Here is a 25,244-nt window from a genome sequence, read left to right on the forward strand (position 1 = left end):
ACCGCGTGTTATGTTATGAATAGGATTATCATTCGACCTATTCTTAAGAAAACACCGTATGAATTGTACAAAGGAAGAAAGCCAAATATTTTCCACCTTCACGTCTTTGGCTGTAAATGCTTTATTCTAAATAATGGAAAAGATAACTTAGGCAAATTTGATGCTAAGGCTGATGAAGGAATCTTCTTAGGCTACTCTTTAACTAGCAAAGCTTTTAGAGTATATAATAAACGCATCATGACTATGGAAGAAAGTATTCATGTTGCTTTTGATGAAACTAACCGTTGTTGTGCTAGAAAAGATTTTGATGAAAATGTAGAAAACTTTGATTCACTAAATTTGAATGGTGAAGACAAAGAAAAAGATTTAAATGAAGCCTCTACAAGCTCAACAAAGGATAGTGTTCAAGTTGAAGAAATTGAACCATCACAAGCACAAATAAATGCACTTCCAAAGGACTGGCGTACTTCAAAGGATCATCCTCTAGACAACGTCATTGGTGATGTTTTGAAAGGGGTAACAACTCGATCCACTTTTAGAAATTTATTTGCATATAGTGCTTTTGTTTCTCAAATTGAACCATCTACTATTGAGTCCGCAATTGATGATGAACATTGGGCTATGGCAATGCAAGAGGAGCTTAACCAATTCAAACGAAATGACGTTTGGGAATTGGTGCCTAAACCAAGTAATCAAATAATTGTAGGAACAAAATGGGTTTTTAGAAATAAACTCGATGAAAATGGTACAATTGTTAGAAACAAAGCTAGATTGGTAGCTAAAGGTTATAATCAAGAGGAAGGCATTGATTATGGCGAAACTTATACTCCCGTAGCTAGATTAGAAGCTATTAGGATGTTACTTGCTTTTGCATCCTCTTATAACTTCAAACTTTATCAAATGGATGTTAAGAGTGCCTTTCTTAATGGTTTCATTCAAGAAGAAGTATATGTTGAACAACCTCCCGGTTTTGAGGATTATGAAAATCCTAATCATGTTTTTAAACTCAAGAAAGCTCTTTATGGTCTTAAACAAGCTCCAAGAGCTTGGTATGAACGTTTGAGCAAGTTTTTAATAGAAAAGGGTTTTAGAAGAGGGAAGGTTGATACAACTTTATTTATCATGATTGAAAACAAAAATATCCTTTTGGTACAAGTTTACGTCGATGACATAATATTTGGTTCAACTAACGAATCACTTTGCAAGTTTTTCTCAAACCTCATGCAAAGTGAATTTGAAATGTCCATGATGGGCGAACTCAACTTCTTCCTTGGTCTTCAAATTAAACAAGGAAAAGAAGGAACTTTCGTTAGCCAAACCAAATATTGCAAGGAATTGCTCAAAAGATTTGGAATGGACAATGCTAAGGCAATGGACACACTAATGAGCACTACTTGCTACCTTGACAAAGATGAACAAGGTAAAAACATAGATGTAAAGAAGTATAGAGGCATGATAGGATCATTACTTTATCTAACGGCAAGTAGGCCAGATATCATGTTTAGTGTATGCATGTGTGCGAGATACCAAGCTAATCCTAAGGAATCTCACTTAAGTGCGGTGAAAAGGATTATGAAGTATCTCATAGGAACATTAAATGTTGGATTGTGGTATCCGAAAGGATCCACTTGTGATTTGATTGGTTATTCCGATTCCGATTTTGCCGGTTGCAAATTGGATAGGAAAAGCACTAGCGGCACTTGTCACTTGCTAGGAAACTCTCTTGTTTCATGGCATAGTAAGAAACAAGTAAGTGTAGCCTTATCTACCGCCGAAGCCGAGTATGTAGCCGCCGGTAGTTGTTGCGCCCAAATTTTATGGGTGAAACAACAACTTGTGGACTATGGACTCATGCTTGATCACATTCCTATCAAATGTGATAATACTAGTGCAATAAATTTAACCAAGAATCCGGTTCAACATTCAAGAACCAAGCATATTGAGATTAGACATCACTTCATAAGAGACCATGTTGAAAAGGGTGATGTGGTTATTGAATTTGTCGAAACTAGTAAACAACTAGCGGACATCTTCACTAAACCTTTATGTAAAGAAAGTTTTTTTAACATCCGAAATGAACTTGGTATCTTGGATTCTAATCTAATATGATTTGTTTGAATTCATTGTATTTATATTGCTATTTTTGTATCTCTTACTAACTTAAGCATTGGAGATATCCAATTAGCCATTGTTTTGTAGGTTTATGAGTTGATGAATGAGTGATTAATCTTGAGGTAGATTGAAGAATTTGAAGATTATAAACAATGGAGGATCACTAAATTGAAGTTTATAATAGTTTAAGTGAGTATATACATGATGGAACTCAAAGGATTGAAGTAGAGCATGGTAGGCAACTTGAAGCACTTAATCGTCGTGTGTCTCGTGTAGATCATCGCACGGGTCGCTTGGATCGTCGTATTGATGACTTATATGAGCATTTCGGCATCCACCTACCGTATGAAGAGGATAATGATGATGATGAAGACCAAGATTGATTGTCTCCTCTTCATCAAGTCACTTTTTATTGCTTTATGTTTATTTGATTTTATGAATTGTTAAACTAACTCCTAGTAAGCTAAGGATTTATATTATGGTTTAAATACTTTGATATTTCCTTCATAATTTTGTTTAATGATTAATGCTTGTATGCTTATTTGGTGAATAACTCAAAATAGGCTTGGTACCCCTATTTTAAGTTAATGTGCATGCCTTGATATATTTCACTTCTTTAGGGGGAATTATGCATGCTTGTTATATATAAAGAGAGGAAATCAAATTCTTTTTGAAAGGGGGAATATCTCATCCTTGAGATTAATAGAGATATTGAACTTAAAAAAATTCATTGTTTTATGCATGCTTCTATGACACATTTCAAACTCCTTTCTTTTTGATAATGTCAAAAGGGGGAAGAAAAGTTTGAGGATATTTGAAGTTTTGAACTTTTGAAAAAGAAGAAGTTTGAGGATTTGAAAAGAAGAAATAAGTTTGCGAAACAATGATTTCAAAAAGACTTCCGCTAAGCAAAAACTTTTGATATCTAAATCGTTTTCTTTGATAAACGCCCCTTAAGGGAACAAATGCACATATTTAGGGGGAACTCCTGCAAAATTTTTTTGTGAAGTCTTCTCCAAAGCTTTCTATAAAACAAAGTGCATTATTGTTGCTTTCAAAATCATTTATAAATGCATATCCTCAAAATTGATTTGTCATTATCAAAAAGGGGGAAATTGTAAATCATGTTGCTTGTATGCGAAGTTTGTATTCGTAGGTTTTGATGAATGACAAACCAACAAACGACATGAAAGACAAACCAACAAACAACTTGAATGAACAAGCATGTTGAAAGATCAACCAACATTCAACGTTGAGGAATGAAGAGTTGAAAGCAACACAACAACAACAAGAAACTCAAGTCCACAACATTTGAAGACAAGTATAGTGTCTTAGGACTTAGGTAACTTCTTGTTAAGAACCAATTGCTAAATCTCTCAACACACACTCACAAAATGTTTTGATGCACATCTTGCAATTCGATGCTAGCCAAATGGTTTAAAAACTTGTTTTCAAACGTACAAAAGCATAGGAATTGACTCCAACAAAGTTTGAGATCAATCCTAAGTATTTTGAAGTGATTTTAAGCCATTCTTCAAGGTTTGCATCGATGCACACTCATCTTGCATCGATGCAAAGCATGCGACGACTTGTTGCATCGATGCAAAGATGTTTGCATCGATGCAACCTAGCTGAAAATTCAAATTTCAGCTTCAAAGACACATTTGCATCGATGCAAAGTGTTATGCATCGATGCAAATGATTCAAAAACATAAAAAACGGCTAGTTTTGACAAAAAGGCTCCATCCCATTAACTCCCCAACGTTTCTAAGGTTTGGGGAGTCTATAAATAGATGGATTGAAGCCTTATTTCATATACTTGAGTATTTGCAAACTATCTTGTTCATATTCTTTCATTCTACACATTTTTTTAAGGTGTTATAATACACAATTTGAGAGAGCAATATCAATTGGTTCAATAGTGCTAAACTTGTAATCATACACTCTTCTAGAGAGTACTCATTTCGTCTCAACAATTCTTTGAGAATTGTTTTCTTGTACACTTTGTAAATTGGAGTGTGATCTCCAAGGTTGAGTCAAGAGTTATAAACACTATAGTCGGTGAGGATACCAAAGAAGTATACTAAGTACTCAAGGCAAATCTTAGAGAAGGTATCTCTAAGTGGAGTGGGTTAGTATACGAGTGGTGATCATATACTGTGAGGTGTTAGAAACTAAAGACTCGGATTGTAAAAGGTTTTGCGCGAGCACCTTGAAGCTTGGCAATAGTGGAACTTCTCAATAGCGATTGAGAAAGAAAGTGGACGTAGGACAAGGATTGTGCCGAACCACTCTAAATAGCGTTTGCATCTCTCCAAACTCATCTCTTCAATATTATTGTCTTTTACCTTTGAGCAAATAAATTGTGATCGAAAAGTAGCTTCGTAAGTACTTAAGAAATAGCTTAAGTTCGATTGGTGAAAAGCTTGATCAATTTATTTGAGTTGGTGTCTATTGGAAAGTAAAAGCTCCTTATAAATGCTTAGCAATTGAGTTAAGCTCTTGGAAAAATACTAGTACAATAACACTTTTGTATATTGTCTTTAACTTTCGCAAAAAGATTCATTGTTGTTGCAATACTCAATTCACCCCCCTCTTGAGTAATTGTGCATAGGTTCTACACTTGCTTCAAGCCGACAATCTCCGTGGGATCGACCTTTACTCACGTAAGGTTTATTTACTTGGACGACCCAGTGTACTTGCTGGTTAGTTGTGCGAAGTTGTGAAGAAGAATTGAGATTATGATTGTGCGTACCAAGTTTTTTGGCGCCATTGAGATCACAATTTCGTGCACCACGTGTACGCGTGGTCTTCAATTCTCCAAATGCCCATTTCTTCATGAATTCTCCACTTTGCATGCTTTTCTCTTCACTTCTTCCATCCAATACTTGCATGATGAATCTGAAATCACTCAACAAACATATCAAGGCATTAAATAGAATTAAAGTAAATTAAATTTATCTATTTAAAGGCCTAAAAGGCATGTTTTCACACTTAAGCACAAATTTAGGGAGAATTACAAAGCCATGCTATTTCATTGAATAAATGTGAGATAAGTTGATAAAATCTCCTAAATTAATCACAAGATAAACCACAAAATTGGGGTTTATCAAACCTCCCCACACTTAAACCAAGCATGTCCTCATGCTAAACTCAAGAAAGAAATAATGGGTATCAATATTTATTCAATGCAAACTATCTATATGCAATCTACCTACATACAATCTATCTGAATGCAACTACCTAAATGAATGCAACCACTTGGTCAAAATAAATCAATTTCCAAGAATACATATATGAATAGAAGGGCTAAAGGTATTAACAACCAAATCAAACCCACAATTGAATTAAGTTATTAAAAAGAATTTACAAACTTGCAAGAAAAGAGATAATCATGGGTGGAAACATGTAATTGAGCAATCGAACCCTCACCGGATGTGTATCTGCTCTAGTCACTTAAGTGTTAGGGTTAATTCACTCAATTCTCTTCTAATCATGCTTTCCAAGATTTATTTTTCATCTAACAATCAACAATTATTCAATGTATGCATACAAATATCATGAGGTCTTATCGTTAGGTTTTAATGGGACTAGGGTCAAGGTAGGGTTGTATTTGGTCAAGTGGACTAGAATTTGAATCTTTGATTAACTTAAACTTTCCACCTAACTTATGACAACCTATACTATTTAAAGCAAACCTAACTAGCCATTCTTCATTTTTTCACACACTCATGTATTCTCTTTTGATCACAATCCATATGCATTGATTATTATTGAACTTCACTTTGGGGCATTTTGTCCCCTTTTTATTGCTTTTCTTTTTCTTTCCTTTTTCTTTTTCTATATATTTTTATTTTTCTTTATCATCATTTTTTTCAAACTAAAATATATACAAGAGCATCAATGCATATGGTTGAAACATTTAGTGCATGAATATGTACCTAATCCCATGATTTTCAACAAAAATACAAAATAGACCTTTACCTCAACCAAGGTTCCTAAGTTTCCCATACCCAAATGATACATACCCTCACTGGCCTAAACTAATCAAATATCCAAATTAAGGGACATTTATTGTTTTTTACTTAGGGGTAGTGATGTGCTAAAATTAAGAACAAAAGGGATTAAATAGGATCAAAATTGGCTAACAATGGTTGATGAAAGGTAGACTATTTGGGTAAGTGAGCTAAATGAAATGATGGCCTCGATCATATAAATGCATATATGCATGGAATAATGGACATAAAGAATCAAACAAATCAAAGATTACAATCATAGAAAGAGAACAATCACACACAAGAAGGAAAATAGTGGTTATATGATGTAACCACACAATTAGGCTCAAAACTCACATGCTTGTGTTCTTAGCTCAAAAATCATATTCCACAATGTATAATTCAAGCAAGTTCTAAAAATAAAATTTTTTACTCAAATCAATGGGTGCCCTATAGATCAATTTCTTGGAAACTTTTTTTATCTTGACTAACCTTATTATATATATGTGCAAAAAAGGAAATGAAACTAAGAATCCTAAAAGACCTAAAATAATGAAATGCAAAAGTGTTGGGATTAGAAATTTGTCACCCAAAAATGCCAATTGGTCAGACGACCTCCTCGGCAATGGCGCTAAAAACTTGATATGAGCATAACCATCGGTTAAGAATTTCTTCTCGGTAAAGGAGGAAATAACTTCATTGCAAGTATAGTTCCAAACCGACAAGTAATGCTTAATCAAAGTTTAATTTTGGTTGTCACAAGTCCAACCCAATAAAAATAACCGAGAGTATTAGTCTCGGGTTATCTTATCAAGGAATTACAGTGAGGTATGCATATTACTGGTTATGGCATCCAAGGGGTGGGTTGGTAAAAAGGGGCAAGAAAATAAACCAAGCAATTAAGGATAACAACTACTAAAAAGAGGCATTCATGGCAAGGACTAAGAATATAGGCTTTCTATCCTAGTCATTAATTATATTACAACAATTATCAAGAGCTAATCCTATTTAGTCAGCTCCAACATTGGAAGAAGGTATAATGTTATCTTCACACTAGAAAAAGTCAAATAAGACTAGTTAATCTCAATCCAAAAGTCCTAATCAACTCACTAATTGAATTAGCAAGAGAGTAGAGTCAATGGAAACAATATTAACTAACAATCCTAGATCACCAACATAAGTTGGGTATTAATGACTCAAGATTGCCTAATTTCTCTTTCCAAGACAAGAATGCTCAAAAAGCTACTCTAACATCTGACCAAGCATTTTGTCAAATACTTGGAAGGCATATAAGGAAAGCATATTAAATTGCAAGAAATATAAATTCTACAACTATCCAATTGCAAGGAAACAATAACAACAACTCAATTAAACAATAAAAGAACATAAAACATAAATTGCATTAAATAAAAATCAAAGTAACAAGAGTACTCATAAACATAAAAGAGGCTCAAGGGGAAATTAACAAGAAAACTAAGAAGAACAAAAATATAAGAACAAGAAATTGTAAAGAAAACAAGATGAAAACAAGAATTAAAACCTAAATTAAAGAGAGTTTAACCTAATTCTAACCTAATTCTAGAGAGAAGAGGGAGCTTCTCTATCTAGAAAACTAACTAAAGCATCATTCTAACCTAACTAATTGCTCCCCCTTTGACCCATCTTAAATTCTGCATGAAATAGTCTCAGAAATGAGTTGGATTTGGGCCTGGGAAGCTCAGAAATCGCCCCCAACAAATTCACTTTAAGTGAGTCACGTGCCGCACGTCATGCGTGCGCGTGGACGACGTGTGCGCGTCGCTGGCCAAAATTTCTCCTCACGCGTATGCGTGAGTGACACGTGCGCGTGGCCATGAGTGTTCTTCTCATGCGTATGCGTGGGTGACGCGTGCGCGTGGTCTTCAATTCTCCAAATGCCTATTTCTTCATGAATTTTCCACTTTGCATGCTTTTCTCTTCACTTCTTCCATCCAATACTTGCCTGATGAATATGAAATCACTCAACAAACATATCAAGGCATCGAATGGAATTAAAGTGAATTAAATTTAGCTATTTAAAGGCCAAAAAAGTATGTTTTCACACTTAAGCACAAATTTAGGGAGAATTACAAAATCATGTTATTTCATTGAATAAATGTGAGATAAGTTGATAAAATTCCCTAATTAAGCACAAGATAAACCATAAAATTGGGGTTTATCATGGAGCTTGCCTATGTTCTACTCTTCCATTGAAAGATCACTTGTTAGCTCTCCATGGATGATCCTCAGGCAAAAAGACTCGATGACCCATGTAGTATGTCTTGCAACTATATGTAAGATAATTAGAACAAGTCCCATGGTTACAACAAGGGCAAGCTAGCTTCCCTTTTGTACTCCAACCAGATAACATTGTGTAAGCTGAAAAATTAGTTATTGTCCACATGAGAGCTGCATATATTTGGAAGGTTTCATTTTTTGATACATCATATGTTTCCACGTTGACCTCCCATAACTCCTTCAACTCCTCAATCAAAGGTCGCAAGTAAATGTTTATATTATTTCCTGGTGACTTTGGTCCAGGAATTAGCAACAAAAGCATAAAGTACTCCTGTTTTATAGACATCCATGGCGGCAAATTATAAGCCATTAAAACAATAGGCCACGTGCTATGAGATATGCTCATGGTTTGATATGGATTGAATCCGTCGCTTGGCAACCTAAGTCTCACATTAGGAGGATCAAGAGTAAAATTTGTATGACGATTGTCAAAGTCCTTCCATGACTGGCCGTTCCCAGGATACCTTAACTTCTCATCCTTTTTGCATTCCTCGTCATGCCACCTCATACTTTTAGTTGTTGCTGAGCACATGAATAGTCTTTGAAGCCTAGGAATTAGGAAAAAGTGTCGCAATTCTTCACAGAAACATTGTGAGATTTTTTTGAAGGCAAAATATCAGCTTCAACTGCAAGATATACAATCCAACGAGAAGCACCACATTCATGATAAGATGTTTTCTTCTCGTGCTCTTTCCAGTATAGCATGCAATTGTTCAGACATGCGTCAATCTTCTTATAGTCAAGACCTAAGTCTCTCACCATAGTCTTGGCTTTATTGAAAGAAGTAGAAATATTCAAGTTAGGAATAGCCTCTTTAGCAACTCCAAGAGAGAAGTAAAACTCTACCTATGTTGACACTTTAACAAGTATAATCAGATGGTGAGAGACAACGTAAAAAATCTCTTACAACCGAGATGTAGTTTTTTGCTAGCCTCTTCAACTAATTTGTAGAATTTTTTTGCATTTTCATTCATACCTTCTTTTATTCCTTCCGCTTGTGCCACATCCCTAAATCTATCGTTCAACAAGGCCTCCATGTCACCATACGAGTTAGTTTCACTCTCACTATCACTATCATTATTACTATTGCTATCAACATCCATACCGACTACGCTTTTCCCATTATGAATCCATCTCATATAACCATTAACAAATTCAAAGGCAATCAAATGGATATAAATTTTTTACCTTTGATGCCACAAGAAATTACAACACTTTGCACAAGGGCATAAGATTTTCTCTCTTTGCGGGTTTTCGATAGAGTAAGCAAAGTCTAAGAAGTCATTGGCACCGTTACTAAACTCAGCTTTATCTCTTGGTAAACTCATCCAATCTTTTTCTAAGTCTTGGAAAAACCTAATTATTCATATATTGTTACTACTATTTAACCAAGTATGTAAATAATAATGTTCATACATATTAAGTATATAAATTCATCAAATGACACACAACAATATTATTATTAAAATTAAGAAAGAATTATATTGCTTATCCAAAAGTAGACTAAATATCAAAAGACATTCAATATGAAAAAAAAAAACTGCACAAAGATACATAATATATGTATGACAGCATACAAGTATAAGTAAGATAAAAAACTTACAAAGTCATGACTTAACAAATTGTAATATTCAAATCCTAGAAGGTCCACCAATATTTCTCAAATTTTTCTGAAGCAATCTTTCTCTATAAAAGAATAAAGAATAAAATTTATATTATTCTATATGCACTATTTAACTCAATCAAAATAGCCAACAGAACAAACAAACAAAAAATAATAATCATTTCAACTTTCTTAAATTACAAAAATTAAAAATTAATCATTTCAAAATTAATTTTCGTACTCGGATGATGTAAATTTTGAAGAAATAGGATTAAACTTTCGTCATCATTTTAAATACACAAACATCACCAACTTCTAACTCATTTTCTTTTTTAAATTTGTGCCCATTACCATAGATAGTAGTTCGGTTATGAGAATCATTAACTGTATTTGATGCTCTATTTCATGTGTCTTCATTATCACTAACCCAAATTGTGCCACTTCCTTTTAATCCATATAAATATTGTTCAGAAAATGACCTTGGCATTTGCTGCATGTTGCAAATCAATCATGGTTATTAAAATTAAAAATAAAATCAAATTAATCCACAACTATAAACAAATAACCAGGAAATGAAAGAACAGAAGAAAAAAGAGAAAAAAAAAAGGAAAAAAAGTTTTTTTTTTTCAGTGGTGGTTCAACGCAGAACAAGGAGCACTGTGTAGATGACCGCAACAAAATGACCACGACAGAGAAGAGAAGATGACCGCGCCGTCGCTGTCGCCGTCGAGAAGAGCACCATGCAGTTGCCGTATGTAAAGGAGTGCACTGCAATCGAGCTGCTGTCGCCATTAGGAAGAATTTCTCGTGGCAGCAGGGGAGAAAGGGTGCGTGCATTGCAGTGGGTTACGTTAGGGTATACTGGTTTAATGTGTACGTGTAGTGAAACACATTTGTTTTTTTTTTTTTATTTAAGTTTTTTCATTTGAAAAATAATTGGCAAGAATATGATTAAAAGTTTCTCTCTAAAATTTTTAATTATGAACAATTATTTTAGGCAACCTTTTAAAAATGTTATTTGTCCAATTTTTTTGACAACTTTTAAAAAATATTGTATTTTTATTTAAAAATATTATCTTAAAATTTTTATATTGTAACATTTTGTAAATATTATTTTAGATATTAAAAATAATTATTTTTATGGGTGGTTAAAAATTTTGTTATTTTTACTTTACTTAAAAATAACTCGTAAAAAATATTATTTTTGTCTATTTAAGATAACTTTTATTAAATGTTTTGAATAAAAATTATTTTAGGCCAAAAATATTGTAGTGTGATCAAAGTTGATCATCGTCAAACATCATGAAAAAACATTGTAACATCTTCCATTAGTTGCTCGTTAAGCAAGAAATCAAGGTAATGAATATCGTTGAACGAAGAACGTAAAACCCCCAAATTTTTTAATTTATAATATATATAATAAGAAAGTATTATTTTTATTATTAGAGTCGTTTGGATTATTTTTTTAATATTGTTTTAAGATAAAGTATTTTTAATAAAATTAAATTTCTTTAATTAATAACATAGTTGATATGTCACATTTTTAAAAGTATTTTTTAATTTATTTTATTTGATTTATTCAAATGTATTAATTAATTATTTATTTTATTTGATTGAGATAAATATTAAATAATTCAATATTTTATTTAACTATACTAATTATAACTAATTAATTATATTAATTATTTGATTTAACTGAAATAAATAAATTAATTTTGTTTTAATTTATATTAATTTTTTGTCTCATATATTTAATTAATAATTTTTAAAAATATCATAATTAATTATTTATTTAATTTGATTGATATAAATATCAAATTATTTAACATTTTATTTGATAACATTAATTATAATTAATTAATTATATTAATTATTCGATTTTTTGACTAGAATAAATAAATAATTTTTTTTAGTTTGCATTAATTTGTTCGTGTTATGTATTTAAATTATTGTTTTTAACAGTGTTATAATTTTTACATGATATATTTATAAGAATATTTTTATTTATTTAACTTAGTTTATTATGTCAAGTAATTATAATTAATTTATTATAGTAATTATTTAATTTAATATTTGAGTCGTTGTTTATTAAAAGTTTTTCTTCATTTCCTTCTTTGATATTTAATATTTTTATTTTAAATTTTAGATATTTATTCATTGTTTATATTTCTTTTTTTATTTTAATATCAAATTGAATATTTCTATTAATATTTCTTGCAATTTATTGTCTAATTATTATATGTCCACCATTAATTATATAGTTGCAAATATTTCTTTATTTTATTAAAAAAATAATTTTGTTTCTTCTTTTATTATTTTATCTACTTTTGTATTATAACTTATTTATTGTAAAAAATCATATATGCTAAGAAAGAATTTAATTTTTTATCAATTGCTCTTTCATTTAGTAATACTTTTTTTTTCTCGTATGATGTATTATTTTTACATTTTGATTTATAAACTATAAAATATTATTATTTGTTATTGTACTTTATCTCTTCTATTCCTTTATTTTGCTCCTATTTATTTGAGTTTTTAGGATAATTTTTTTTTTTATTTTATACAAGTTCATTTATCATAACTCTTTATATGTTGAGTCTTCTCAATGTGTTTAAATTATATTCCTTACATGCTTAATTCTATTTATAATTTAGAAGATTAAGAGATGAAATAACATCAATGAAGACTATCATGTTTATGCATCAATGGTAAGTATATAAATTGTATTCTATCTTCTCATAGTAAAATTTTTATTATTTATCTTGAAATAAGAAAAAATATTATAAATTACTTTGGACTAATAAGTCTGTTGATGTGTTCGCATCTTTAGTACTTTTCCTCGTATTATTTTCTTGTTTTCTTAGGTTTAATCACAGTTTCTCCTCTAATCTAATCACTTTTAAGTATCATTTGCTACTAAGGTATTTTATAAGTGTTTTTTAAGGAAATACAGGATTAAGAGAAGAAAATCAAGTACCAAAGAAAGTATAATCAAAGGGTAAGGCATAGGGAAAGACATGCAATCAAAGTACGTAAGGATCAAAACCATACAAACCATGCAGCACAGCTAGCGTGCCACACCACTGAATTTAGCAGATATGGCGTGCCACGTCATGATGAAGGCGTGCAACGCCCTGGAGAAGATGCAAAGCTGGTGTGCCATGGCAAGGAGGGCGTGCAACGCACCCTGGAGTACACAAGGCATGGCATGCCACGCCATGAAAGGGTGTGCCATGCCTTGAAGATGCCTAAGGCTCCCTAGAAGCAAGTAAGACAAGGCGTATAATGCCTAGTGAAGGGCGTGCAACGCCTTAAAGTGGAGTGGGGCTGGCGTGCTATGCCAGGTATGGGAGTACATTGCCCTGGGCCTTTATTGAAGTGGCGTGGAATGCCCTAACAAGCATGTAACGCTGGCCTATTCAAATGAAGGCGGCGTTTAACGCCACTGCTTGGCGTTAAACACCCAAGCCTAAAGATCAAGTCCAGTTACACGCTAGTGAGTCCATGTGCAATGCTAATAATGATTTCAACAAGGTCCATTCTGATTCCCATTTGAAGATTGAAGAAGATTCTGTTATGATTTGATTTTGATTTGGTTTTATTTTAGGATTTGAATTATTAGGAGTTATCTTAATTATTCTGATTAAGATAAGATTTAGTTTTTGAATTTAAATTAGAAGAAACCCTAGGTATAAATAAGTGAATGACATTTACAGAGGGGAAGGAATTTATTCCGCACAATTTCTTTTTAGTGTTGTTTTCCATTCTCCATGATGGATTAATCTTTTAGTCAAAGGATTAGAAGCTCTTTTTTTTTGTTTCTACAGATTATTAATCTAAATTTTCTTTTATTTTAAAGAGTTGCATTGACCTATTTCATGATTGAGTTATTTGTTCTTCATCTTTAAAGGATTAGTAGTATCAAAACGTATGCTAATCCCATCTTGAATTTGTTTATTGCTTCGACAGAACTAATATTCGGATTATGCTTGAAAACTCTTTCACATGACATTTTGAATCGACTAGACATAGTGGTTTTTAAAGTGTGCGACACATACATGATTTTCAATCACTCTAGTTTTGAATATGTGATATATAATTTAGATTAGAACAACTTTTGAAAATTGTGTTTTTATCAATCAGACATGACTAACTTGGATACGTGATATATAATCCAACCTAAGGACTACATTGGGATCTTATGAGGAACTAAATCGGATTTGTACTTAACCTTTTCAAGTAATTGATTGACCAAGACATTGGCGGTTGGTTAATTGAAGAGAAATCGATGAACCAAGACATTGGAAATCAGTTAATTAAGATTTGTCGTGAAAAGATCTTTGCATGCTTTAGAATAGGAAAACAAGATTTGATTTTTCTAAGACTTAAACATATTCGAAACCCTTGACATTCTCCATTATTATTCTCTTTCAATCAACATCACTGCTTCAGAAGTACTCAACTTCTAAGATTCCAAGCAAGACACAACTTTGCCCTCATCAATACCAGGTTTTATCTGATCTAATTAGAAATTTAACTTGATATTTGCATTCTTGATCCTTTAATCCTCGTGGGAATGATATCCACTCACTGTGGTATTACTTGAACAATCCAATGTACTTGCCGGTATCCGTGAGCTTAAGTTTTCACTCATCAAGTTTTTGGTGCCATTGCTGGGGATTAACTGAGATTGACAACATACATTGGGTAAAATTACTAAATTAGATCTTTTTTACTCTGTTTTTCTTTTTACTACTCCATATTACTTCTTTTCATATTTTTTCACACGGTGCTTTTAATCAAGTTTGGTGTTTGTATATAAGGAAGCAATAGATCCCATGAACACAATCTTCGCACTCAACAAGTGCATGTTTCAACAAGTTTTCTTACTCACAACATAAGTAGAACAATTACAAACTTCACAAGCCCCTAGCTATGATTTCAATGGAGGGGCATACATGGGATAATTCTTAAAGCCTGAGAACAATCCCTACTTTCCTGAATGGAGGGATTATCCTAATGATAACTGGTGGAATCAAGAACAAGCTTTCTCTAATGTTGCATGCCATATGCAAGAAAGTCAAATGCAATTCCAAAACCCTCTTGAGCATGCTGTAGAGGAACTATCTCAAACCGTGGCTGAGATTTTTCTTGAGAATAAGGTAAAAAAATTATCCCAAACTACCTCTAAGTTTGTTCAACAAATCCAAGATTTCATGCAAGAAACAAGAACAAACTTTAAAAATCAAGAAGCATCTATCAAAAGTTTACAGGTACAAGTGGGACAAATTACTAAGCAATTGACAGAGAAGCAAACAAATTCCTCTCCAAGTGATACAATTTCTAATTCTAGAGAGGAATGCAAGGTCACCAACCTGAGGAGTCCATACCCTAATGAATCTGAAGGTTGCATGAAGGTTAATAAAATTAACCCATTGATCCAAGAAGCTCTTGATAAAGGAGCCCTTCAGAACTTTGTACAGCATCTAAGTCTGGAAAAAGAAGAAAAGCTAGAAGAGGTGCGATCAATAGAGAAATCAATGAAAGAATTGAGGGATCATAATCAACAAACAAAAAGAACTATCTTGGAGAAGAAGAAGGTCAACAAAAATCAATCAATTCTCTATCTTAGAAAGCGGTCTGAGTCAAACTAGTGACGTTAAAAGAGCACTTGTTGGTAGGCAACCTAGTCGGTTAGTATCCAATTTCTTCTCTTTTCCATTAAAGTCCTTTCTTTTAATTAATTGAAAAAAATATAATAAATAAGTTATATTTTAGTTAATTTCTATTTTCTACTTATAGTTTTTTTTAATTAATTTTAATTTTAAAAACTAATTTTCAAAAGTTTTCGCTACCATCATTATTTCCTTCTTCTTCTTCATGCATCCTTCATATTTTGTTTACGTTTTTATTTTATTTTAAAATAAATTCATGCATGCATCACGTCACACAATATATACTTAGCTTTCTATGTTTCTCCATACTCTTTACCACTTGATAATATGTCCAAATCCTAAGTTTCGTGTTCACCAATATGTACATGGCCAAACTCTAGTTTAGTGTTGCAAATAAGACCAAAAATGAGGATGAAGAGAGCAACAATGATAGATAATGAATTTGGTAACAATTATGTATGGTGGTTAGTAATTCTTTCTTTTAAGTTTTCTCTTGCTTTTCTTTCTCTTCCTTTGACATCATGTCTATTTTTTTGTTTTACTTTGCTATCACACTTATTACTAAATTTGTCCTCCGAGCACTATAATCATATAAAAAGAGTGGCTTTTAATGGAAAAAAGTTGAATCAATTAAATAAAGTGCTAATATATAAAGTGGTAGTCCATGAATTGTGATTGTATTCCATGGAACGTAGCAACATGTGAATGGTCTTGAATGAAAGAGAAGAGTAATTCTTCATAAATAGAGGGTTCGAGAAGTATTATGAGATCTCTAAATATTCCAAAAAGATCTTTGAATTGAAAAGAAAAAGAAAAAAAAGAGAGAAAAGATAAAGCAAGAAAGAAAGAAGTATGAAAAGATCAAAAGAGATTCAAAGAATAACAAAACACTGAGCATCAATGGCTAGAGCCCAGTTATGTGCCTATGGTGTTTATTATCCAAGAAAAGGCTTGGACGATTAGATCCGAGGAGTACTTCATCACCCGATATATAAGACCCCGTATTTTTCCAAAATTAAATAATAAATTTGTTTATGATTTATTATATTTAATTAAGATTATATTTTAAGAGATTTTATATATAAATTAAGAAATTTTTTATTTATGATTTAGACCTTTAGTAATTGAATAATAATAAGAATTTTATATGCTTTAAGTTGAATAATTAGGTTTTAAACTTTATTTCATGATTATAAAGGAAATTGGTTTTTGTTATCTTTAAGTATTGAATCGGAGTATTTATTTGAAAATAAATTTTAAGTTGATAATTAAATAGTATTTGCGCGTCGAAATTAAGGTTGCTGTTGAACCATTGGAGCTTCTGGCCGCTATCGGAGCTGCTGTCGGGTCAATTCGGGATTGTGGCTCCTCCGTTTTGCTGTTACCGTAAGTATATTTTATTTTGAACCTTTGCCATTAGTATTCCATTATATATTATTAAAGATTTCACGATATTGATGGTTTAAGATTGAGTTATCGAGGTTGTATGTTACAATTAAAGCTATTTCTGTTATTGCAGAAGTAAGCAAAGCTGTGGATGCAGCCGCTGCTGTTGTGAGCCGAGGGAAAAAGGGACTTATCGCGTTAGAATTGCCAAGGAGAGTCGGATTACCTTGATTTGGTCAAATGGTGATTTTAATTCATTTTATTTTTAATAATAACGAAAAGAGATTTGAGTAACTAGTTAAAGACTTTGAAACAATAATTTAAGTATGATTTCAAGAGTTTGGGGACAAGTGAGTAAGTTTGAAGGTTATGCTTGAATTAAGATGTAATTAGTAATAATTGGTTTGATAGAGGTTTGATGGTGATTTCAATATTGAGGAAGAGGATAATGATTGAGGTATGGTGATGAATGAAATGAGATTGACACTGATGTAGATATTGATGAATTATGATTAAATTATTCATATGGCTTATGAATTTGAATTATCTAAGACACGAGTTTCCTCAGGTAGACGCAGTGGCTTGCAACCACTTACTCCAGGTTGAGACTCGATACTCTGTTGACCCTCTGTCGTAAGATGTGACCGGGCACTTTAACTCCTTGGGTTCCCTCACCGCATGCATATATATATATATATATATATATATATATATATATATATGAATTTTGAATATTCTATTATTGAGCTTGGAGTTTTACTCCATGGAATATTATATTTGAGCTTGGAATTTGACTCAATGGAATATTATATTTGAGCTTGGAGTTTGACTCCATGAATATTATTTTTGAGCTTGGGGATGCGCGCATAGAGGGACTGTCCAATGGTTAACTACTAGGACATGCCAGGTTGACTATATAACCGACAGATAAGACTCATCAGCATAGGACAGGTATGCATCATATGCATTTGTATGTTTTGATTGAGTGTACATTTGTTTTGGTTTGCCTAATTGCTTAGCCATGTTTATCTGCTACTTGTTTTACTTGATGTACCTGAATCCTATCTGTGATTTCTTTGTTTGTCTTGTATGTGTATGTTTATCTAAGAGACCTTCTTTGGTAGAGGCGTGATGAGGGTGGTTTCTGGTATGTGGTAATAAGGGCTGAGGCAGGTGGACTAGATGTTGCCTGAGTATTCTAATGTATGTATTTTTTGGATATGAGTGAGCGAGGTAAGTTGGATAGGAAGCCCCTAAGCACGTCCTTGGTCCTTTACTTTTCTTTAAACCAATCACCTTACTAAATTGTAAACTAAATGAAACTTCTTTATGATATTTTAAATTAAGTGTCCTCCATAAAGCTTTTTCCAAACGGTTATTTTAAGGATAAACTATTTTATAATGAAATTAATTCTATTTGCAAGTATTTATTTGCTTTAATAGTATTCCCGTCACTACTGAGAACCTGCGAAGACGATGTTCTCACCCCCTACAGATTTCCTTTCAGTGACAGGTTCAGGAAGCTTTGGCGCGAAGTCGTGATTGAACTACAAGCATATTATATGTGGTTGTACCTTATAAATTTTGGCTTAGTTATTAGATTTTTCCCTCGATGATTATGTTTTTAGTTTTTAGAGGGGTAGGACTTGTATTTTGAGGAGGTTTGAATAAGTTTATGTATTTATTATTATGTGGATATAATTGTGTGATTAAGTAAATTAAAGTAAAGTCTTTCTCGATTTCGTAACTAAACATTCGGTTGTATTCGCTAAGGCTCAATATTAAATAATTATACTATGAAATCAACGAATTAAAGGTAAGTGACGCCTGAGCTTTTAGTACGATAATGAGGTATTAAAAGTAAGGGTGTTACATTATGATATCAGAGTAGTTCATCCTGAATAGAGCTTTGGGAATAAACTGACTGTGCTTCATTTCATATTCTGAGTGTTTGATAAACCACTATTTTATGATTTATCTTGTGCTGATTTGAGTGGCTTTTATAAAATCTTTACACACTTAATCATACTATTTGCATGATTTTACAATTCCTTCCTAGTGTTGTTCTATGATTGAAAACTTGCTTCCTAAGCTTTTAATTTGTGTATTTTAATTCCCCTTTATACCATTCGATGCCGTGATCCGTATGTTAAGTGTTTCAGGCTTTATAGGGCAGGAATGGCTTAGAGGATGGAGAGGAAGCTTGCAAAAATGGAAGAAACACAAGAAACTAAGGAGATAACCAGCAAGCATCGATGCGCACGCATGGATTGGAGTTTGTACGGAGACGTGTGCGCGTGCCTGACGCGTACGCGTGACACGCGAAGATGACCAGCGACGCGTACGCATGACATGCGCGATCTGCAGAAGTTGCAGAAAATGGTGGGGGCGATTTTGGGCCGAGTTTGGACCCAGTTTCCGGCCCAGAAACACAGACTAGAGCCAGGAGACAGCAGAGACTCAACACACATTTACATTACGCATAGTTTTAGTTTTTAGTTCTGAATCTTAGAGAGAATTCTACTACTTCCTCCAGGGTTCTTCACATTCATAGTTTTAGAATTTATTGCTTTTGCTTTGGATATTGATAAGAGTCATTACCTCCATTGAAGTTTTACTAATCTAGTTTGTTTTCATATTCCTTTACTCTTTTATTGCTCATTAACCCTGTTTGGATAAGTATGTTTATGATTTTGGGATTTATTAATGCAAAGAACCATTTTTACTTTTAATTAATTTTCAGTTATTGTTTATCATGTCTTCCGTTTATTCCCTTTTTAATTATGTGAAAGTTATATTCATGTTAATGGAGTAGTTTCCTAACTTGATTGGGAGTTGATTAAGAGGAGAACCTTGAGTTGGAATACTCAAGTGTTAATCTTAATTGGAAGTTGTTGGCTGACTCTCTAGTCTCTGACTCTAATCCTCCCTTAGGAGAGGATTAGGACTTGGGTGATAGAGTTGGTTAGTTAGTTACTTGACTTTCCCTTATTAAGTAAGGGATGGCCAAGTAGAACAACAACCTTTTATTATTACACTTGGAAAATTCAACAAAGATAGAACTTCTAATTAATCTTCTCCTGGTCAAGGCTTTTATTTGAATTATATAAATTCTCTCGTTAATTTTCATTGCTTAAATTTACAATTATTTATTTTTCTGTTTCTCAAACTTAATAATTTCTTGGAAAACCTCTGACCAATAAGCTGCACTCTTTTGTCAACTCGTTGGGAGACGACCTGGGATTTCTACTCCCAGTATTTTGTTCTTAATTTTGTGACAACTCTTTTCTAAATTGATAAGCGGATTTTAGTCGGTTAAGAGCTGTACTTGCAACGCTGTTTTCTCTATAAATTCTTGATCGGCCAATTTCCGCCACGTCCGTGTTTGTCATGTTATAGGTCTTGTCCAGTTGACGAGAAATAGAGCTTTATGCACATGACTGTCTATTGATTAACGCTGTTAGCTTACCGTTGCATATCTACTGATGTTAAGTCTGGCCAACTTAATGCTTATGGTTTATGTGTATGGAAACGTTAATGGGTTATCATAGGCAAAATAGAAGTAATTGGTAACGCAAATAGTGGGTTCTGGGAACGTTAGGAGTTAATTCTTGAGGTTACTTGGTTATGTGTCTTGAACTCTGCGGGTGTCATATGACTTGTTCTTTCATGATCTACTTTAAAGTTCTTGTTTGTGATTTCTTTCTTAGAAAGTAAATTGATTATTTTCCAACCCTATTCTTTTGTTCACATGCATCCTCGTATGATCTTAAGTGCATATGTCTGCTTAAGTTCCTTGGATATCTGCTTTTATTGTTTAAACTTCTCTTTTTGACTCATGTACCATTGGATGTGCCTTAAACTTGTCTTGATGCAGTATACCTTTTAAATTGCTTGCTATGAGTACTTTTAAAGAATTTGTGATTCGATTTTTCTCTTATTTGAATATATCTACAACCATTCTTTAAATTTTAATAAAATCATTTTTGATTTGATATACACTCTTCTATATGAACTTTGAAACTTCTTTATACAGTTTATGACTGTTTGTTTCTAATGCATCGTCCATTCTTTTTATTGATTTATGGACATATACTTACTTTAAATACAACTTAATTTTTTAACAACTTTATTACAAATTTTACGCATATCTTTACCTGATTATATACTTAGGTATTTTTCAAAATTTTTGAAGGAAGATTTTTGCCTTTATCCCTGTTGATCTTTGTTTGAAAAACTTCCCCTAATTTATTTTAATTTGAATTTGGTTTAGCATAACACATTATTTATGCATTTATTATTCTTCTGAAAACATTGGGCTCATAAAATTTCTTTTAAGGATGGACTAATTCCTTCTTGAACTTTTTGTTTCTATGAATGCATGCTTTATGAATTCTATTTAAATTCCCTTGATTTAAGTTCCTTTCTTGAAATGAGTTGGTTTCCTTCTTAGCGCATCTTAATATTATTGAATATCCTTATAAAGTTATGATTTCAAGTATATTTTCACAGTTTTGTTTTAAACCTTTTTAAACAAGTTTTGATTTATTCTTATGCAAGGTTGTCCTTGACTTTGCATTCCTTTACTTGAGCAGTGCCTCTATTTGATGTGATTTGAACTTGTTTCGGTGCGACACAAGCATGTCTTCAAGTTTTAATAAAATTGCTTTCAACTCAGCCTACACACCTTTACCTTATACTCTGAAAATTTCTGTATGTGGTTTAAACCTGCTCGATTGTAATGCATCCTCTTTTCCTCTTATAAGCAAAACTTTATCTCATGTTTCCTTCCAACAAGATCGCAGTTTTCATGCATGCTTAAAAAATGAGAAAATACAATTTTGCTCTTAGCCAAATTAATCTTTCCTTTTTCAAATTTTGTATAGTCTATCTCAACTTGAATTTATATTGAAATAATGCCACATTCACGCTTCTATTATTCTTTTAAAGGATGTTTGTTACTTATCTTTTTCTTTTAGAATGTGAAATGATTTTTCCTTAAGTTTTCCATTCTTTATGAACAATGTATTTGAAAGTATTTTTAAATCATACTCTTGAGTTATGTGAGCTTTATCTTTGGTTTTGGATATTTTTCTTCTGTAAACCTCAAACTTCTTTGACTCAGCTTGAACTCAAAATACTACATTATTTTTCATCTTATTGGTCCTATCGAATTTCTTTGATTCAAGAGTTACCCTTAAAGTTGTCAGTTGATTCTCTTTCCAGCACTCTTCATTTCTTGTACATCCTTGTTTACTTATGGTCTCAACAATCCTTTCAAACTCTTGTCAATGTTGTCCTTCTTTGATAAGGTTTCATGTACTTCTGAGTAAACTCGAGATTTATTTTGGTGTTACGTGCGATCTCTAGGCATAGTAAGCAAATACGGTAGTTCTTTAGGACACGGTTCATGAACGCGGAAGGTGAAACTTGTAAGTTTGTGACATCAAAGAGAGTTGTGAAGTTTTGATTCACACGAAAGAATTTGTTTGATATTAGACTTGTGACTGGTAGTGAGTTTGCGAAGTGATTGATGAGGTTGAGAATTTTTAGATGTTTCGCTCGATAAAGTACAGTTGGGAGTTACGATAGTAAGCTATTTAAAACCCTTGATGTTGACACCATGTAAATTCTTTGTTTTGAACCTATCTTGTAACTTCTGCTTTACATCACACTCTTCTCTTATATTTAATTTTTGTAGCATACAGTATTTGAAAATTTATATATATGCCAAAACTTCTTGTTTTTCTAAAGTATTCAAAAGAAAAGTATTAACACTATGCAATATGTTATGTATTACTTTAATTTTCGAGGACGTAAATGTTTATAAGGCCCAGTTTGGGTAACCAACTTAATTAAGTTCCTTTTGATAAAATAACTTAAACAATAAATGACTCTGTTAAAAGTAACTTATAAATAAGTTATTTTGTATTTGGATTTTTAACTCTAGAAGTACTTATTTTATAGAAATGTGATAAAAAGTAGAAGTATTATGAGAGAAGTCATTTTTTTTAACTTCTCTATAAGCTCTTAAATAGCTTCTTAGAAAGTTGCAATTTGATTTTGAAAATTGCACCAGACATTAATACTACTACTTTTCATAAGTCAAAAGTTAAAAAAAGTTACTTCTAAAGTTTCCCAAACGGGCCCTAAGTGGGGTAGGATATAAGACCCCATATTTTTACAAAATTAAATAATAACTTTGTTTATGATTTATTATATTTAATTAAGATTATATTTTAAGAGATTTTATATATAAATTAAGCAATTTGTTACTTATGATTTATACCTTTAGTAATTGAATAATAATAAGAATTTTATATGCTTTAAGTTGAATAATTAGGTTTTTAACTTTATTTCATGATTATAAAGAAAATTGATTTTTATTATCTCTAATTATTGAATTGGAGTATTTATTTGAAAATAAATTTTAAGTTGATAATTAAATAGTATTTGTATAGATATTATTATTGGATTAAATTTGATTTTTAATTAATACACTACCTAAACTCTAAATTCCCAAAACACAACCCTAACCCTAATTTTCCAAAACTAGCCACAATTCCCTCTTACCCTTTCTTCAACACAGACACACAACATAAACGAACACAGGGAAAAGAAGGAAAGAACAAAAAGAAAGGGAAGAGAGGAGAGGGGACCGTAGGAAAAAGAAAGAAAGTGAGATCCGAGAAAGAGAGAGGTCACTAGTGGAGGGGGAGCTGTCTGCGCCACCACCATCACGTTACCTTTGCCGCTGGTTTTCCTTCGAGCCGCCGTGGAAGCAGAGCCGCAGAGAGAGAGAGAGAACTCACGGGTAAGAGAGGAAGCGTCACGCCAGCCACCTTCATCGTCATTCATGTGTCGCCACTGCTACTGTTGTCTGCGGCGCCGTCGTCCTCACCGCAAGCCTTCGCTGTTACCGCCAGCTTCCACCGCTGTTGCAACTCTCATCACTGCCGCCGATGAGAATGTGCGCGAGGAATAGATGCATAGAGGAAGGAAGATAGAGGGAGAAGACATCACTGCTCACGTTCCTGTGCCCAGTCACTATCGGCGGAGCTACCACCATCATGCTGGCTGTCAGAGACCGTTATCGAGGTCCTTGTTGCCAGAAGTTACTGTCGGAACTGTCACTGCTTTGTCCTAGCGTTCTTCCTGAGTGCGGCAAGTGTTCTTTGTTCGGAACCTTCGAAAAATTAGTGTTCTATTCAAAGTTTATTATAGATGTTGAGATGTTGGTGCCATATGGTTGAGTTCAGGTGTTTGCGCGTCGAAATTAAGGTTGCCGTTGAACCACCAGAGCTTCTGGCTGCTATCGGAGCTGCTGCTGGGTCAGTTCGGAATTGCAGCTGCTCTGTTCTGCTGTTACCGTAAGCAATTTTGTCTCGAACCTTCATCGTTAGTATTCCATTATATATTATTAAAGACTTCACGATATTGATGATTTAGAATTGAGTTATCGTGGTTGCATGTTACGATTAAAACTATTTTTGTTATTGCGGAAGTAAGCAAAGCGGTAAATGCAGCCGCTGCTGTTGCGAGCCGAGGGAAAAAAGGGACTTATCGCATTAGAATCGTTGAGGGCTTGATTCCTCAAGGTAAGGTTTTTTTTAATAAGAAAATGTTTTGGGCTTTGAATACCTTTTTTTTTTGAAAGAGAAAGCTCAACATCAAAATGGAGCAAACAATACAAGGAAGAAAAAACAAAGAAGTAACTCCTAAGTCATCTCCGGCATAGCCATCAACAACCTGAGTTACTTACCACACCATTTCCTAGCACATAAAAATGTTTGAGTCACACAATCTCCAACTCCTATTGTCTTATTCTGAAAAATAACATCGTTCCTTTGTAGCCAGATGTTCCACATAATTGAGAAAAACCCAACCATCCAACTCCTGCGCAAGTCTTTTCTCAATGGCGTCAATCTCCAACTTTCAAAGTGGTCTTTCAAAGTACCAGGTGCAGCCCACTTCTGTCCAAACTCTGAAATCCATGCACACCATATCTGCTAAGAGAACTCGCAAGTAACAAATAAGTGTTGTAAGTTTTCTACTTCTTTGTTGCACAAGACGCACAGATTATCATTCAGTTGTAGAATTCCCAGCCTACATAGCCGATCCTTTGTATTAACCCGGCCTACCAAAACAAACCAAGTG

The 25,244-nt window shown here is 32.9% G+C and overlaps 1 protein-coding gene across 1 annotated transcript in view; it reads left to right on the forward strand.

The window, feature by feature from the left end:
• The window catches only part of LOC148544505 (uncharacterized), an 87,176-nt gene extending 62,219 nt beyond the window's left edge, over positions 1-24,957 (forward strand). Inside the window, exons 4-7 of the mRNA XM_088498945.1 lie at positions 17,169-17,284; positions 24,347-24,418; positions 24,537-24,685; positions 24,941-24,957. Of these exons, the coding sequence (XP_088355071.1) occupies positions 17,169-17,284; positions 24,347-24,418; positions 24,537-24,685; positions 24,941-24,957 (354 nt within the window). The remainder of the gene's footprint in view (positions 1-17,168; positions 17,285-24,346; positions 24,419-24,536; positions 24,686-24,940) is intronic.
• Positions 24,958-25,244: the final 287 nt, after the last annotated feature.

This window comes from Arachis ipaensis, chromosome B9, assembly GCF_059453495.1.
Source record: "Arachis ipaensis isolate K30076 ecotype BB chromosome B9, ASM5945349v1, whole genome shotgun sequence".
Classification (NCBI taxonomy): Eukaryota; Viridiplantae; Streptophyta; class Magnoliopsida; order Fabales; family Fabaceae; genus Arachis; species Arachis ipaensis.